Source organism: Camelus ferus, chromosome 1, assembly GCF_009834535.1.
Source record: "Camelus ferus isolate YT-003-E chromosome 1, BCGSAC_Cfer_1.0, whole genome shotgun sequence".
Classification (NCBI taxonomy): domain Eukaryota; kingdom Metazoa; phylum Chordata; class Mammalia; order Artiodactyla; family Camelidae; genus Camelus; species Camelus ferus.
The window spans coordinates 119,575,124-119,590,652 of NC_045696.1; the positions used below are offsets into that span (position 1 = coordinate 119,575,124).

The 15,529-nt window shown below is 42.3% G+C and overlaps 1 protein-coding gene across 7 annotated transcripts in view; it reads left to right on the forward strand.

Annotated features, from left to right (window-relative positions):
- The first annotated feature begins 194 nt into the window (after positions 1-194).
- Positions 195-15,529, forward strand: part of ANKRD28 (ankyrin repeat domain 28) — a 155,162-nt gene continuing 139,827 nt past the window's right edge. For 2 of the 7 annotated variants that reach the window (XM_032489075.1, XM_032489094.1), the window contains exon 1: positions 196-599. In XM_032489075.1, coding sequence (XP_032344966.1) covers positions 573-599 — 27 coding nt within the window. In that variant the 5' untranslated portion in view covers positions 196-572. Of the gene's footprint in view, positions 600-15,529 lie in introns of all 7 variants that reach the window. The other 5 variants (XM_032489100.1, XM_032489133.1, XR_004323315.1 and 2 more) reach the window with 4 other exon arrangements.

A 15,529-nucleotide genomic window follows, 5' to 3' on the forward strand; every position in this document is an offset into this window, starting at 1 on the left:
CCCTCCCCCGGCTGCGCTCCCTCGCTCGCCCCCGCGCCGCGCCACGGCTCCGCGCCCACCCTCGCCGCTTCCTCCTCCCGCCCCCTCCCCGTCCCCATCCCCGTCCGTCCAGGGGGCGGGGCCCTAGCGAGCGCGGCGGCGTGGCCAATGGGCGCTCGGCTTACTCTGGCCTCTCCCCCGCACGGCGGCCAATCGCGGCGGGCGGTGGTGGTAATATTGTGGAGTGGAGTTTGGATGCCGCCGCTGCAGCGGGCTGGACCGGCGCGGCCGTGGGGGCTGCCCGGGTGTCTTGGGAAGGGGGCGTGAGGAGGCGGCGGCGGCGGCGGTGTCAGAGGGGCAGAGGAAGCTCGGGAGGAAAGAGCGAGAGTCCTCCTCGGAGGAGGCGGGCCCGCCGGCTCCTCACCCCTCGCGGCGGCGGCGGCGGCGGCGGCGGCAGCGGTCGGCGGGGAGGGAGGCGGCGCCGCCCCCCGCCCGCGGACTCCTGGGCGCACGGCCGCCAACTCGCCTGCCCCGGGCGCGGGCGAGGCTCCTGGGGCGGCAGCGGTGGCCAGGCGGCGGCGACGGCGACGGCCATGGCGTTCCTCAAACTCCGCGACCAGGTAGGCGAGGGGCGGCGGGGCGGGTCGCCCGGCCCGGGAGCGAGGGCGGGCGGGCGGTGTGGGCCTCTAGGCGCCCGCTCGGCGGGGCCGGTGCGAGGGGGCGGCCCGCCTGTCAGCGCAGCCGGGGCGGGGAGCCCACGTGCCGCCTCCGGCCGCCGCGAGAGGGGCGGGGCCCGCGCCACGTCCGGGTCCGCGCCTCTCCTCCAGCCAGGTGAGGCCCGGGCCTAACAGGTGGCTTCCCGTTCCGGGCGGAGCCTGCGGCGGCTGTGATCAAGGGTCACGACCTTGCTGGTATGCTGGCAGCTCTAGGCCAGCCCTCTCCGGGTCAGAGGCGGTGGATTTTGCTCAGGAGCTGGGTATTCAGGGTGCAAGTTCCTAGACTTGTTTTCTTGTGTCATCGCATGCACCATCTTGGTTACTTTTCTTGACTTGGGAAGAGCGGAGACAGGAATACCTGAAGCGCCGGAAAGAGTCGTGACTCTCTTGGATTGAGGAAATACTTTGTGTCTAGGAACTAAATCGCCTTGATGTCAGTGACTTGTACACCTAAAACCACGGGACGTGGGTAACAGGGCTTTCAGGCGGTGCAGAGGTGTCCAAACCTTAGTACCTCTCCTTGCAGAAAAAGGAATTAACATGAAATATACGGAGACTCAGGAGACTTATTAGTGCTGAGAATTTACTTTTGCCATTTGTTTCTCCGAGTAGAAGATAATTGAACAGGTCTGAAGGGAAGGTGACTTGCATGCATCGGGAAGCTATTCCAAAAGTGAGATCCCCTGTTGAAAGACAATGGGGAAAACCTTGAGATGCATTCTTCAATATTGTCTCTTAGTGAGTATTGTACCTTCTTTCTGAACCTAAGTAGTGTCATTTCATAAGTGACTATTTTGGTTAGGCTAATGGCTGAACTTGTGTATCATTTGGTATCAGGAAGGTTTTAGCTGGTATTAACATCATCAGGACATGATACTTTGAAAAACTACTGTTCAATCAAGATTATACACTGAAATTTAAATTATAGAACTGCATTGTCCAATATGATAGCAACTAGCCACATGTGGCAACTTAAATTTAAATTCACTTTAATTTTAAATAAAATAAAACAAATTCAGCTCTTCATTCCTGCTCACCACATTTCAAGTACTGGGTAGCTCCATGTGACTCCTGACTGGTATGGGACAGCACAGATATGAAACATCTGTATTATCAGAAAGTTCTGGGGGGGGGCAGTACTGGTAGAGAATAACAGGAAAAGCATAAACCAATTTCTGCTAATTCCTGTACTGTTAACTCATACTCTTAATGATGTGAAAGTCACGATCTCTGTTCTGCACTAATCTTTACTGATCTAATGGCCCTTTGCTCTTCCATAAATCATAGTGGAAGTAGAAATTTTTGTTTTGTCTCTGGTCCCACACTTTGGAAAAAAGTTACTTGGATCATACTGTGCATTAGAAATTTGGTAAACTTTTAGGAGGACATCCCATTTTACTCACCATCAGATTTAAACTGAAACAGGATCGTGTTTTCAGTTGGGTATAAAATCTGCTTTCACCTTTGCATTTGTGTGTGTAGGTAGGAATTGCAGTTATGAAACAATTGTGATGCTATTCTAGTTTTGTATAATGTTTGTTGATACTCACTGGTAATGGTATCTAAAATATCACCTTCAAACTTGAGTATATTTGGGCAAGTTAGTAAAGTGCTCTGGCTCACAGGGGAGAAAAGAACATTGGGGTTTTACCCCTAAAATACTAAGTAATTGGCTCATTTGGTCTCTCTTTCAGAAGACTTTGAGAAATGAGTTTGTTTTTGTCAGGTTTAAAGGGAATAGCTGCTTTTAGGAGTCCTCTCTATGTTGATATTTTATCAGCTATTAAAAGTGATGCTGGATGTGAAATGAAGTACAAATACGGTTTTAACCTTTCCCGTCTACAGGACAGACAGTTCATCTAGATGAATTATTTTATTTGGAGGGAAGGAGGAGGTCTGGATAAGGACGCAGAATTTTAAAGCTGGAAGGTACTTGACATTGTATTTAGCTCAGTCCTCATTTACACTTGAGATAGGAAGCAGTAGAGCCTGCTTTTCTATGTTATTTCCATATTCATCTTGTATTTTGGTTTCTTATGTCTTGTAAATAGTCTAATACGTAGACGCTAAATATTGGGTAGGGGTTGTTTTTCTTTATGCCCGTAAGCATCAAGGGGGTTCTAGATTGTTTAAAGATAAAATCAATGAGTAAATAAAACAGTTTGTTTTCATATCCAGTGAATGATCTAAATAAGACAGCTTTCTCTCATTTTGTGCCAATGCCAACATGGGGGTAAGAAGTTACTACTGTACTACTTTCTCTTAGTAGATGAAAATAACTTTTAATTGTAAGTGAAATGAAAATAACTTGTTTCCTATTTGTACAAGTAGAACCATGAACTTTTCCCTTGATTTCCCCTCGCCTCCACATTAAAGTGTTTATACAGCATGAATTTGTAACTATTGCAGGGTTTTATTCAACAGGTGTCACTGTCAGGTTTTTTTCTCTTTACAGTTAATAAAAATGTAATCATGCATGATTATATTTAAAATTTATTTTATTTGCTTTCCAGCTTTATTGGTAGATTATTAATATATAACATGTAAGTTCAAGGTGTACAAGATGACAGTTTGATACATGTACATATTGTGAAATGCTTACCACGGTAAGGTTAGTTAACACCTCCGTCCCCTCACAAATTACCATTTGTGTGTGTGTGTGTAGATAACATTTAATGTTTTTGAACAACTTTCAATTATACGTACATAATAGAGCATTACTAATTATAGTCACCATGCTGTGCATTAGAGCCCCAGAACTTATAGCTGGAAATTTGTACCCTTTTACTAATTACAGGATTACATTGTAATGTATCAGCAGCAATTTATAGTATTCCCTAGAAGGAAAGGTAAATGGCCTTTGTTTGGACCAGGGATAACAAACTCACAACTGAGAAGCTAAATGGCAGCTGACACTTGGCTTTAGTGTCTAGGAGACAGTAGGGCATGAGGGAGATCATGGCACATAGCAGGTATGTTCTTTGCTGCTCAGCGGTGAGCCATTGTTGCAGTGCAGGTGTGCCTAGTATTTTTAGAACTCCAGTTTTGTTTTGTTTTGTAAGAAGCCAGAAATCTAGATTCCTATGAAAATTTTATATACAAATGTTGGCCAGTTAGTAGTTACCATTGAGAAAAATTTAAACCTGTGGGTTTTTTTTTTTTTTTTTCTTCTTCAGTTAAACCTGTGGTTTTAAAAGGGCCTGGTAGGGCCCAGTTTATACTGCTAGTTTGGATCAGCTGGAGAAAACAAACGACTATAAAATAAGATTCCTATTTAAAAATTTTTCTTTGAGATAAAAGCCAAAAGTGTCATAAACTTTAAAAAACTGAGATTATAATTTACATACCATAAAATACACCCTTTTAAAGTGTTGAGTAGTTTTCAGTATTCACAGAGTTGTACAACCTTTACCACTGCCTAATTCCAGAATGTTTTCATCCCTCCAAAAAGCCATTAACAGTGACTCTGTGTTACCCTCTCCCTGGCAGTCGCTAATCTACTTTCTGTCTCTATGAAGTTGCCTATTCTGGATATTTCATATAAATGGAATCATACAATATGTGGCCTTTTATGTCTGACTTCCTTCACTTAGCATAATATTTTTAAAGTTTATCCTTGTAGTAGCATGAATCAGTCAGTCATAAACTTTTATATCATGTTTAAGAGTTTATTTTTAAAAAGGTCCTATGCTTTTATACTGTTTTACTGCCTCGGGTAGTGTGCATATGTATAAGCTAGATTTTTTTGTTTCTGTTTTCTGAGTTTGTTTTATAACCCGAGTTAAACTTGTTGGCAGTAGTACTAAAGGATAATAGCTTTCACTTTTGGATTACTTCTGTAGAGGATCCATCTTTGTGCTCGCTCCTGAGTTAATGGTCGTTAGGTAAGAATTCTTAATATATTGAAGGATTGTTTTGAACAGAATTTGTATGTATCAGTGAGTAGATATTGGATGGATAAGAATAGCTTAATCATTATTTTGGATTGTAAGTTCTCATTTGTCACTTGTCCACTAAGGATAGAGTATTATTTGTTCAGTAGGAAAAAAAAAAAAGATCCTTGAAATATATAACTGGGGATACAGGATGTGTGAAATGCCTGGAAAACACCGATGCCCAAATATTCAAGTATTCTGTATCGGGTGTCTGCTTGCTCTGTGTTGGAGACTGTGGGGGACACAGGATGCAGTAGCTACCAGCTCTGCCCCTAAGAATTTTATTGACTAGAAAATGAGTGAAGACAGAAACAAAGCACAGTGTCTGAGATACTCTGCATGAAAAGGTTTATGTAGATGTTGAGGAAAGACATATGGAGCTTGTTGTTTGGAAATGTAACTAACAAGTAGTTCAACCATAAGTGTGTCCATGTCCTCTGTTTCTGGATTCCTTGTGTAATACAGTGGAGGACGTGGAGTGCTGCATAAGAGATGCAGGTAACGTGATTCCGCATTCAGAAAGGATCAGATGATCTGATTGCAGGCAGAGGGAAACCCTTATGGCATGAGAGGTATTTTAGATTCTCAGGAAGGATTTGTCAAGAGCAAACACTTGTGCAGGAAAGCAACAGGAGGGAACCAGAGGGAACCAACATGAAGGCAAACCAGAAAAAGAGGACGGTGTATTCATGTTGGGTGGGCAGGAGCTAGACCTGTCTGGTGTGTACAGTTGGAAAGGATGGGAAATAGATGACTGAGTTTGGACTTGATTAGTAGGTGGTGGGAAGTCCAAATTAGGGACTGTGAAGGGCTTAGCAGGAATGTGCATACACGTCCTCTCAAGAGGGTTCATAACTTGTATTAGGTCCTCTGAGGGGCCTGCTGCACCCCAGACTTAAATAACCACTGCTTTATAGGTTTCAGAAGAGTTGATTACAGAAGACAAGTGGGGACACCCAGCACTGGTTAGGCGGCTACTGCATTCATTCAGAACATATGTAAAACATTTTAATTCAGTACAAACTGAGTATATTAAATACTAAGCAGAAGTTTGAATGAGAATGAGTAAGTCTTTAAAGAATCCTCATTGGCATTATAGTGGCTCACTTATATGTACAATTGTGTCTTATATTCACATGACAGTTGACAGTTTGTTTGTTGCATAGTCCCACTAGGGTCAGTTAAACATGAAAATGCAATTAAACGTTGATTCTGGTAGTAGAAAAAAGTGGATCATCCAAGTAGTTAGCATTTTATCTTGTTTCCTTTAAATTTCTCTAGTATGATGTAAAATTCATGTTCAGTGAACGCACTCTAGCTGGACTAGAGTAAGATACCCCTGGAAAATGTGTTGTGCCTGAAGACAGTAGCTTAGGATTAAGCCTTTTTGTTCTGGCTAATATATCATGTCTGTGGACAGTTTACATCAAACCAGTCACACAGTAATACTTCTAATTTAAAGCAAAAGTTAATGAATCTCTAGTTACTTAAACCAATGAAGTTTTAAAGTGTTATAGTACATTGTGCACAATGATTAAAGTTCTCAAGAACTTTAGGTCTAATTTCCACTCTTATCCCCTAACCCGGTTCTTGGTCATACTGTTAAGTGGTTCATCCACCTTATGTGATAACGATTTTAAGAAAAGTTGCCGGGATTCTTTGTACTGATGGGCATACGAATCAGTCTGGAGAGAATTACTATTCCCACCACTTTAGTGAAAAGTTCACTTTTGCCCAGTAAATTTAAGTTCAGATTCTTAATTGGTGATGGTTTACTCATTATTGTAAAGTTAAAGATAGTATCTTTTCTACTCTTAACAATTGAAGGCCATAGTTAATATTAAAACATGCAGCACAGGACAGTTAAAATATTTAAAAAGGGAAATCAGGCAGCAGTTGCTTCTGAAACAAATGCTTATTCTAGGAGCTGGGAATGAAAGTTCTACAGTTGAGCACTACATTTAACTTTATTTCCTATTACCTGAGGTGCCAATAAGGCCCCACAAACTTTAAGTCTTACAATAGGAAGTATAAATTAGCCTGGAGAGGGAGCTGGCAGCCTTTTCTCTTGCATCAATTTCTCGATGAAAAAGCTTGATAGCTTTTTTTTTTTAAAAAAATACACTTTTTATTGAGGTAACATTACTTTATAACATTGTGTAAGTTTCATGAGTACAGCATTCTGTTTCTGCTTCTGTATACACTGCAGTGTGCTCACCACCTCCTTCCCCTGCCCCCACCCCTGCCCCTCTGGTAAACACTACTCAGTGTCTGTATTTATGTGTTTGTTGTTGTTTAGTTTATTTGTTTATTTTGGTTTTTTGCTTATTTTTTTTATATTCCACATAAGTGAAATCATACAGTATTTGTCTTTCTCTGCCTGACCAATTTCACTTTGTATAACACCCTCAAGGTCCATTGACATTGTCCAAAAAAGGCAAGATTTTATCTTTTTTAATGGCTGAGTAGTATTCCAGTGTTTGTGTATACCATATTTTCTTTATCCTTTCAACCATTGATGAGCACTTAGGCTATTTCCATATCTTGGCTATTGTAAATAGTGCTGTGAGGAACATAGGAGTACATGTATCTTTTCTAGTTAATATTTTGTGTTCCTTGAATAAATACTCAAAAGTGGGATTGCTGGATTATATGGCAGCTCTATTTTTAACTTTTTGAGGAATCTCCATTCTGTTTTTCAGACTGGCTGCACCATTTACATTCCCACCAACAGTGTATGAGGGTTCCCTTTTCTCCACATCCTTGCCAACACTTGTTATTTCTTGATTTTTTGATAATAGCCATTCTAACAGATGTGAGGTGATATCTCATTTTTAAAAATTTTTTGATTTGTTCCTAATAATTAGTGACATTGAACATCTTTTCATGTGCTTCTCATATTTGGCCATCTGTATGTCTTCTTTAGAAATGTCTATTCACTTCCTTGGCCTGCTTTTTAATCAGATTGTTTTTTGTTGTTGAGTTATCGCCTTTTCTTTTTAAAACAGCTTTACTGATAGAATTCACACACCAATTTAAATTGTACAATTCAGTGATTTTTAGTATATTCACAGAGCTGTGTATCGCCACAAACAATTTTAGAACATTGTATCAAGCCCCAAAGAAACCTCTTACCCCTAAACCTGTTCCTCCCCCAGACACGCATTGTCCCCAGCCCTAGGCAACTGCTGATCTACTTTCTGTCTAAAATTTACCTAGTTCACTTAGCATATTTTCAAGGCTCAGCCATATTGTAGCATGTATCAATTTTTTTTTATTGCTGAATAATACCATATTCCATTGTGTCATGCCACGTTTTATTTATTCACGCAACAGTTGATGGACATTTGAATTGTATCCACTTTTTGGGCAGTAAGAATAATGCTGCTATGAACATTTGTGTACAAGCTTTTGTGTGGACAAAAGTTTTTATTTCTCTTGGATATATACTTAAAAGGAGGACTAGCTGGGTTATGTGGTCAGTCTGTATTCAGCCTTTTAAAGAACTCCCAGTCTGTTATCCAGGATTGCTGCACCATTGTGCATTTCCACCAGCAGTGTATGAGGGTTCCAGTCTCTCCACATCCTCGGTAACACTGTCTACCATCCTCGTGTGTGTGAAGTGGTATCATTTGTGGCTTTGAAGTGCATTTCCCTGATGGTCAATGATGTTGAGCATCTTTTTATCAGATCCTTTGCCCAATTTTTAATCAGGCTATTTGTCTTTTTATTACTGAGTTATAGGAGCTCTTTATAGATTTTACAGACAGGTCCCTTATCAGATATATGATTTGCAAAAATTTTCTCCCGTTTTGTCGATTGTCTTTCTACCTTCTTGGTAATATTCTTTGAAGTGCAAAAGCTTTTAATGTTGAAGCCCAGTTTATCACTGATGCTAGAGCATCGACTGGGGGCCTGAGTGCATGGGGCATGTGGGGAGAGGAGCTGGAGAGAGGGTATCACTACCTCAATTCTGGGTACATTGAGTTCCTGTGGGACCTTCAAACAGAGAAGCATTGTTACAGTGGCAGTTAAGTGTGAGGCTGGTCCTCCATGGTAATTGATGTGATGAGAAGCGTTCATGGCCGAGGAGAGTGTGGTGGGGAGTATGAGATGAGGTGGGGAATGCTGAGAGGAGCCACCAGCGCTCCCCAGGAGGGGAGAGTTCCCACAGTGCTCCTGTGGCACCGAGGCTCAGTGTTTTCGTCACCTTTTAGTTTTCTTTTTATCCACACATTGTTCAAAACATCCATGGAAATGTTTTCCCTGTTTGTTCCAGGTCCTTTACTTCCCAAGCCAGTAATTCCTAACATGAGCATATACTGGAGTGACTTAGCCATCTGAAGTACAGGTTTTGGGGGTCCTGGGGGTAACGCCCCAGTGTCTATGGTAAAACCTTTTGTGGTAACTAGACTGGCTTGTTCCTCACCAAGGCTGCTGCTTTTTCGCTGGGATTCCAGCTAGCTTGACTCACTGGCCCCTGCTGCATGCGGGGACGGCCACATGACTGAGAACAGGCTGTAGGAAAGTGAGCAGACGCTGAGCGGTCCTCAGCCCTGGCCAACACCAGCCTCCCTCAGACACGCCTCTGTTGTCCACCTGCCGGCTGGGCCTTGTCTGTTAGAGCAGCTTCAGAAAGGATGGGACCGAGAGCTGGACTCCATCAGCCAGGGCATCTCCAGCCTCCTCGTGCATGCAGCTGATCGTTAATAAGATTTTTTGGATCTTGTAAAAACATGAGATAAAAACGAACTGTTATGTTATGCCACAGTTTGGGGATGGATCTATTATAGCATCTGCTGTTACTTTAATGGATACGACTCCTTAGATTATTCTCCAAATTCTGACTTAGGAACCACTGCCCTTGGTTTGCACTATTTTGTATTTTTAAACTCCTGTATTTTGTAAGTTAGTCTTCAGCTGTTGACTTCGAGACCTTATATATAAATACTATGGGTTTTTTTGTGATAATTTTCATGGAAATGATTATAATTAACATCCTAAGTATTTTATTAGAAAACAAACATTTGTATGCCTATTACCTAGTGGTCCTTGAAAATGGGGGTATATCTACGTATAATAGAGGGTCTTCTTTCTCGTGTGGGATAGGATGGAGTTAGATAAGGACAGTTTTCTTACCTGTTAATTGTAATACTTGGTGCTTTGAGAGCATCAGGGAGAAATGGCTAATGAAACCCAGTGGTAGCGTTGGGGGTCCTTGAAGTATTTTTAATGGGGTTTTATTTACCCATGTTCCTCTTGTATTGTCGTTCTCTCTCATTCTTGGTGGACGGGAGCCATATGTAGCCTGAATAAAATGTCCCTTTAGAGGAACAAAAACTATAAGTACGTTGTTGGCAGATTTGTGTCACATGGGGGTATTTCATTTGAGTGTATGTTTTTCCTTAATCTTTACCACCCGGAAAGAATCGAATACTTTATTTAGGAGAACTGCAAATCTTAGTCTTGATCCAGATTAAATTGCTGAACTTTAACTGTAGTTAACTGAAGTGTGTTTTGTTTTGTTTTGTTTTTTTTAAAGAAACAGCTTATTGATGACATTTCCTCTTTCCCTTTTCCTTTTGAGGGAACTCTCAGATTAGAAGTGATGAAAGTCAGAAAGGACCTTCTTAATTATCGTTAGTATTATATTTTTATTAGTGTAAATTAATTAGGATAAAATCAGATAATTCCAGCAGGACTTTGAAAGATTTTATATATGTGTGTGTGTGGATGTGTATGTAGATGAGTAAACAGAAAGCTTCTATATTGGATAGTTCTCTGAATGGTGAGAGGTTCCCCCACTTTTTGAGAGCTTATAAGCTCTGCAGTGTGCAGTTCCAGAGTGTCAGACTGGGTCACACCAGGAGTGAGAAGTGTCCCTGGGAGAACCTTAAACAGCAGGGCAAGTGACAGTCACATCCTGGAGAAGTGGAGTTGGTTGGACTTCAGGGTTAACAGCAGCTGGCTTTTAAGGGATGTAAAAGCAGTATCAGAGGTGAGCAGTGGAGGTGAAACCAGCTGAATGGATCGGAACAGCAAGTGTAGTACTAGTCAGGTAAAGCCGCTGAGTAGCCTAATGTAGGGTACAGACAGGTAGTTAGAAACCTGCATGTCTGTAGGAGCTTGGGTGATTCAAGTAGAGAAGATGTCTGGAACGTAGAGACTTCAATAGATGAGGGCCAGGGGCTGTGACCATCAGACACGCTGATTTAATACTGACCGGGACGGTGAGAGGAAGCCTGATTGGAGTATTTCCCAGTTCAGAAACTAGTCGAGAGTTGTAAATCCAACACAGTAGAGGTGTATTAGAGAAATGTTCTGGAAGATTGTGTATATTTTAAATAATGGTTAATCCACTCATTTAACAATGAGTGAATGGTTAATCCTTGCTATTTTAAAGAAACAAATTATTTTAAAGATGTATTTTAAGTTACTTTAAATAGAGTCTCTTAAATTATCCTTCTGTCTCTCTTTTATCATGGAGCTTAATTTCTGTGTATCACTTTCCCTTAGCTTTAGAGGTACTGACTTGACTGCTTGACTTACAGATGGCTAGTAATACACGGATTATTTTGCGTGTCCTGGTGCGTTATTTTGTGTTACTGGTTTTAGAACCTCCCATGTTTTGGCTGTTGAATTATGGCTTTTGAAGTATCATTAATCAGTGTTTCCTTTCCTTGTTAGCTGTGTTCTACCTACTGAGACTCCAGGTTCCGTTATAAAATCGAACTCCCTACCTGCTCACTTCTGGCGTCCTCAGCATGTTGGAGCCACAGTCCTGAACTTGGAACTCCCGCTATCTGACACAGCTTCTTTCATTGTTGGCACTGCCATGTCTCCAGGCACAGGGAGCCTGGGCTTCGCTGTCCTGGAACCTCCTTCACCTGGTCTGCTGGGTTCAGTTTGGCCGCACACCGCCCTCTGGAGGGGCCTTGACCTCCAAGTTTGAGCAGTGTCAGCTCGGGTAGTGTTTTCTGGTGCATGGGAAGCTTTTAGTGCCGGTGTGTTTGCTGAGACTTAACGTGGGGGACCCGTCTACTTCGACTGCACAGGTTGACCGACTTCCCTTACTTCTTGTCCCCTCGGGAGCCCAGCCCGGTGCCCCGCTTCAGTCCTGCCTGCCTCTGGCCTATTTGGGGGTCTCCCTGCATCGCACCCATTCCGTGTGCTTACTCTTTATTTTTGTCCTCTCAACACCTGTTCCACCTTCTGTCAGCCAGCCTGTGCATCCTCCTGTTGGTTTGCTCGTTCCCACCCCTTCCCCTCGGGCATTTCCCCGGCCTCCCTGCACCGTCAGCCTCTGCCCTCTCTGCTCCTGTCCTTAGTCAGGACACAGCCTCATTCTTTCCTGCGGCTTTGTTGGCAAGAGAAGCAAGTGACTTGAAAAAAACGTGGCGTGGGTGAGAGTGGACGTGAGAAGTGGGCGTAGAGGATGGGTGTGGGGGTCCTCACTGAGTGTCGGGAGGGGTAGAGCATCCCTTGTGATTCTGGCCCGGGCACTTACCCTCTGTGACCTTGGGCAACTTATTTCACTTCAGTTTGTGTTTCCTCACCTAGAAAAGGGAGGTAACTGTGTCTGGCTCCTAGAATTGGTGAATTAAGTGAGAGTGTGTAAAACCTCTGGCGCATGGTTGGCACCTGGTAAGTGGGATAAATGGCAGTCCTCATACTGAGAAGGACGTTGGCTTGAGAGACCTGGGCAGCTCCGCTGCTTTCTTACTGTGTGGCCGTGGGCAAAGCAACCAGATCTGGGCTTTGTTTTTAACGTTTTGTTAATATGTTTGTTTTTAACATCTTTATTGAGGTACAATTCACATACCACAAAATCTATCCATTTAAATAATTTACAGTTCACAGGGTTGTGCAGCTGTCAACCACAGTCTAATTTTGGAACATTTTTATCACCTCAGAAAGAAGCCCCCTACCAGTCGACAGTCACTCCCATTTCTCCTGACCCCTCCTCCTTTCTCTCAGCCTTAGGCAACCACTGATTTACAGGCACACCTCAGAGACACTGCACTTTGGTTCCAGACCACTCCAGTAATGCGAATATCGCAATAAAGCAAGTCACACGAATTGTTTGGTTTCCCAGTGCGTATATAAGTTGTGTTTATTATAGTCTGTGAGGTGTGCAACAGCAGTATGTCTAAAACAAAAGTACATCTCTTAATTAAAAATACTTTATTGCTGTTGTACCATCATTTGACAGTGCAGAGTTGCCACAAACCTTTAATTTGTTTTAAAAAAATGCAATATCTGCAAAGCACAATAAAGTGAAGTACGCCTGTACTTTGTCTCTGCATTTGCCTTTTCTGGACACGTCAGATAAATGGAATCGTACAATACTTGGTCTTTGTGTCTAGCTTCTCCTACTAAGGAGGTTTTCAAAGTTCATTCGTATTTTCGCACGTATCAGAACTGCATTTTTCATTGCCGGGAAATGTACGTATCCACACACTTACCACATTTGGTTTATCCATTCATCACATGATGGCTATTCAGGTGCTTCCACTTTCTGAACATTTTTAATCTGTAAAATGGGCATGGTGATGTCTGCATTGGGTTGTGAGAGTGTTGATAAAGTCCGGTGTGTAGTATTCGCTCAGTAAGGGATCACTTGCCTCCAAACAATTTAAACTCCTCTTTCCCCTTGACTTTCTCAGTCAGCCTGTGGATTACTTCTGCCTTGTATTGTATTCTCTGTTTCAGCTCTGAGACCACTGAGAATTGGTGAAGAAAGTAGTGAAACCAGGCTGATGATAGGGCAGTTTTCTGATGTCTGACTTCATTTGTACCCTCATGGCTGTTTAAACAGTCCTTCTCATATCTTTTCTGTATCTGGTAATATTTATTTCTGCCTTTCTTCATTTTGACATGTGGTTGTACTTGTATGCCCTAATTTACCAGGAGAAGTCTGCCTACCCACATAAGCTTTTCTTTTGATCCCCTTCCTTAATGCAGGTCATCTACTTCTACACTTCGCTTTCTGATTTTATCTTTTTCTTATTCTGACTCAGAGGAGGAATTTTTCTTTCTCAGACTATTCTACTGTACTCCTAATCATATCCTCATCTGAGCTTTAGATGTATTATTTCATATTTATTTTTCCTTTTTTGCACGTCTCTCCCTGCACTCACACGTTGCTGTATGTTGGTGTCTAGATGGACACTACCTGTTACTGTTAGTCAAAATTCTAATACTCAGACTGGGCAGAAGCAGGTAAGCAACACCCACACAGAATTCAACCTTAACGCAGCTCTTTTTCTGTCTGGGTATTACAATGTAACTTGAAAAATACTGCTTGCTTCAGTGTGAAGCAGTAACTCGGGGTTGTCTGAGTTGAATTTCTTTGATTAGAATAGTGAAAACATTTTCCTTTGCATTCTCATGTGTTGAGGCTGAGTATATGTGATATCCAAAAGCAGGGTTTTTTCCATGTGTCCTTTTGTTAAGTATTATCTCTAGAGACAAATATGACCCACCCTTAAGGTTGATTGTAGTGTATGCTGAACCATGTTGATTTTAGTATGTGCTGAGTTTGTATGGCTTTCGTTGGTTCTACGTTCCTCTCTGTCTGACTGCCCGGTCAGAAAATCTTCCTTTTTACCCCATTTAGTTCTCTCCGTCTACAGTTCAGCCCTTTCCTGTGGTGGTGTCTACGACAGAGTTCCCGTATGGCTGCTCAGCCTTTCAGGTTGGATTCAGGGAGCTGGTGATTGGTTAGACAAGTGGCTCTTTTTTTTTTTAAACAGTTTTTTAAGGTATAATTTACATACCCTAAAATTCACCTGTTTCAAGAATACCGTTCAGTTATTACCTGTTACTGAAAATCTCAAGTCTCCTGTGTTTCTCCTTTATTCTCGAACTTCTACTATACGCCACACTTCTGACACCAGAGTGGTGTCCCACAGTCCACCTGTTCTGATCCTGCCTACTTGGAGGGAGCATCAGACCCCACAGGTTTGGGGCTTGGTCCTGCAAGGCTGCCCTCCCTGCCTCTGAAGCCTGTGGCAAGTTCAGGTTATCCCCGGTGTTCTGACTAGCTTTAAATCAAACGCTCCTGATTAATTTGGTAAAGGAGCTCACAGAGCTCAGGGAAGTATTTTACTTACTAGATTATCGGCCTGTTGTAAAAGGATATAATTCAGGACTCGCCAGATGGAAGAGATGCATAGGGCAGGGTGTGAGGGAGGGGCATGGGACCTCTGTGCTCTCCAGTGTGCCATGTGTTCACCAACACGGAAGCTCTCTGAACTCCATCCTTTGGGGTTTCATTTTGTAGGCAGGATGGATTGAATCATTGGCCATTGGTGAATGAACTCAGTCTCCAGCCCCTCTTCCCTCCCCAGGATGGGGGTGCGTGGGCCTAAAAGTTCAAACCCTCTAATACAAGGTTGATTTTCCTGGCAGCTACACGATCTTTAGGTGTTTTCCAGAAGTCACCTCATTAACATAATGAAAGACACCTTTGCTGTTCTTGTCACAGGAAATTCCGAGGCTTTTAGTAGCTTTGTGCCAGGAATGGAGGTAGACAAAATATATATTTCTTATTAACATGTGACAGTATCATGATACCTGATAGTCACTGATAGAAATTTGAATTGTTCCCCATTTTTGGCAGTTATGAATTATGCTGCTATGAATATTCATATAAATCTTTGTGTAGATGTGTGTGGTTTTTTTGTTTTTTTATTGAGTACAGTCAGTTACAATGTGTCAGTCTCTGGTGTACAGCACAATGTCCCAGTCATGCATATACTTACATGTATTCATTTTCATATTTTTTCCTTTAAAGGTTCTTACACGATACTGAACATAGTTCCCTGTGCTATACAAAAGAAACATTAAAAAATTATTTGTATATAGTAGCTAACATTTGTAAATCTCAAACTCCCA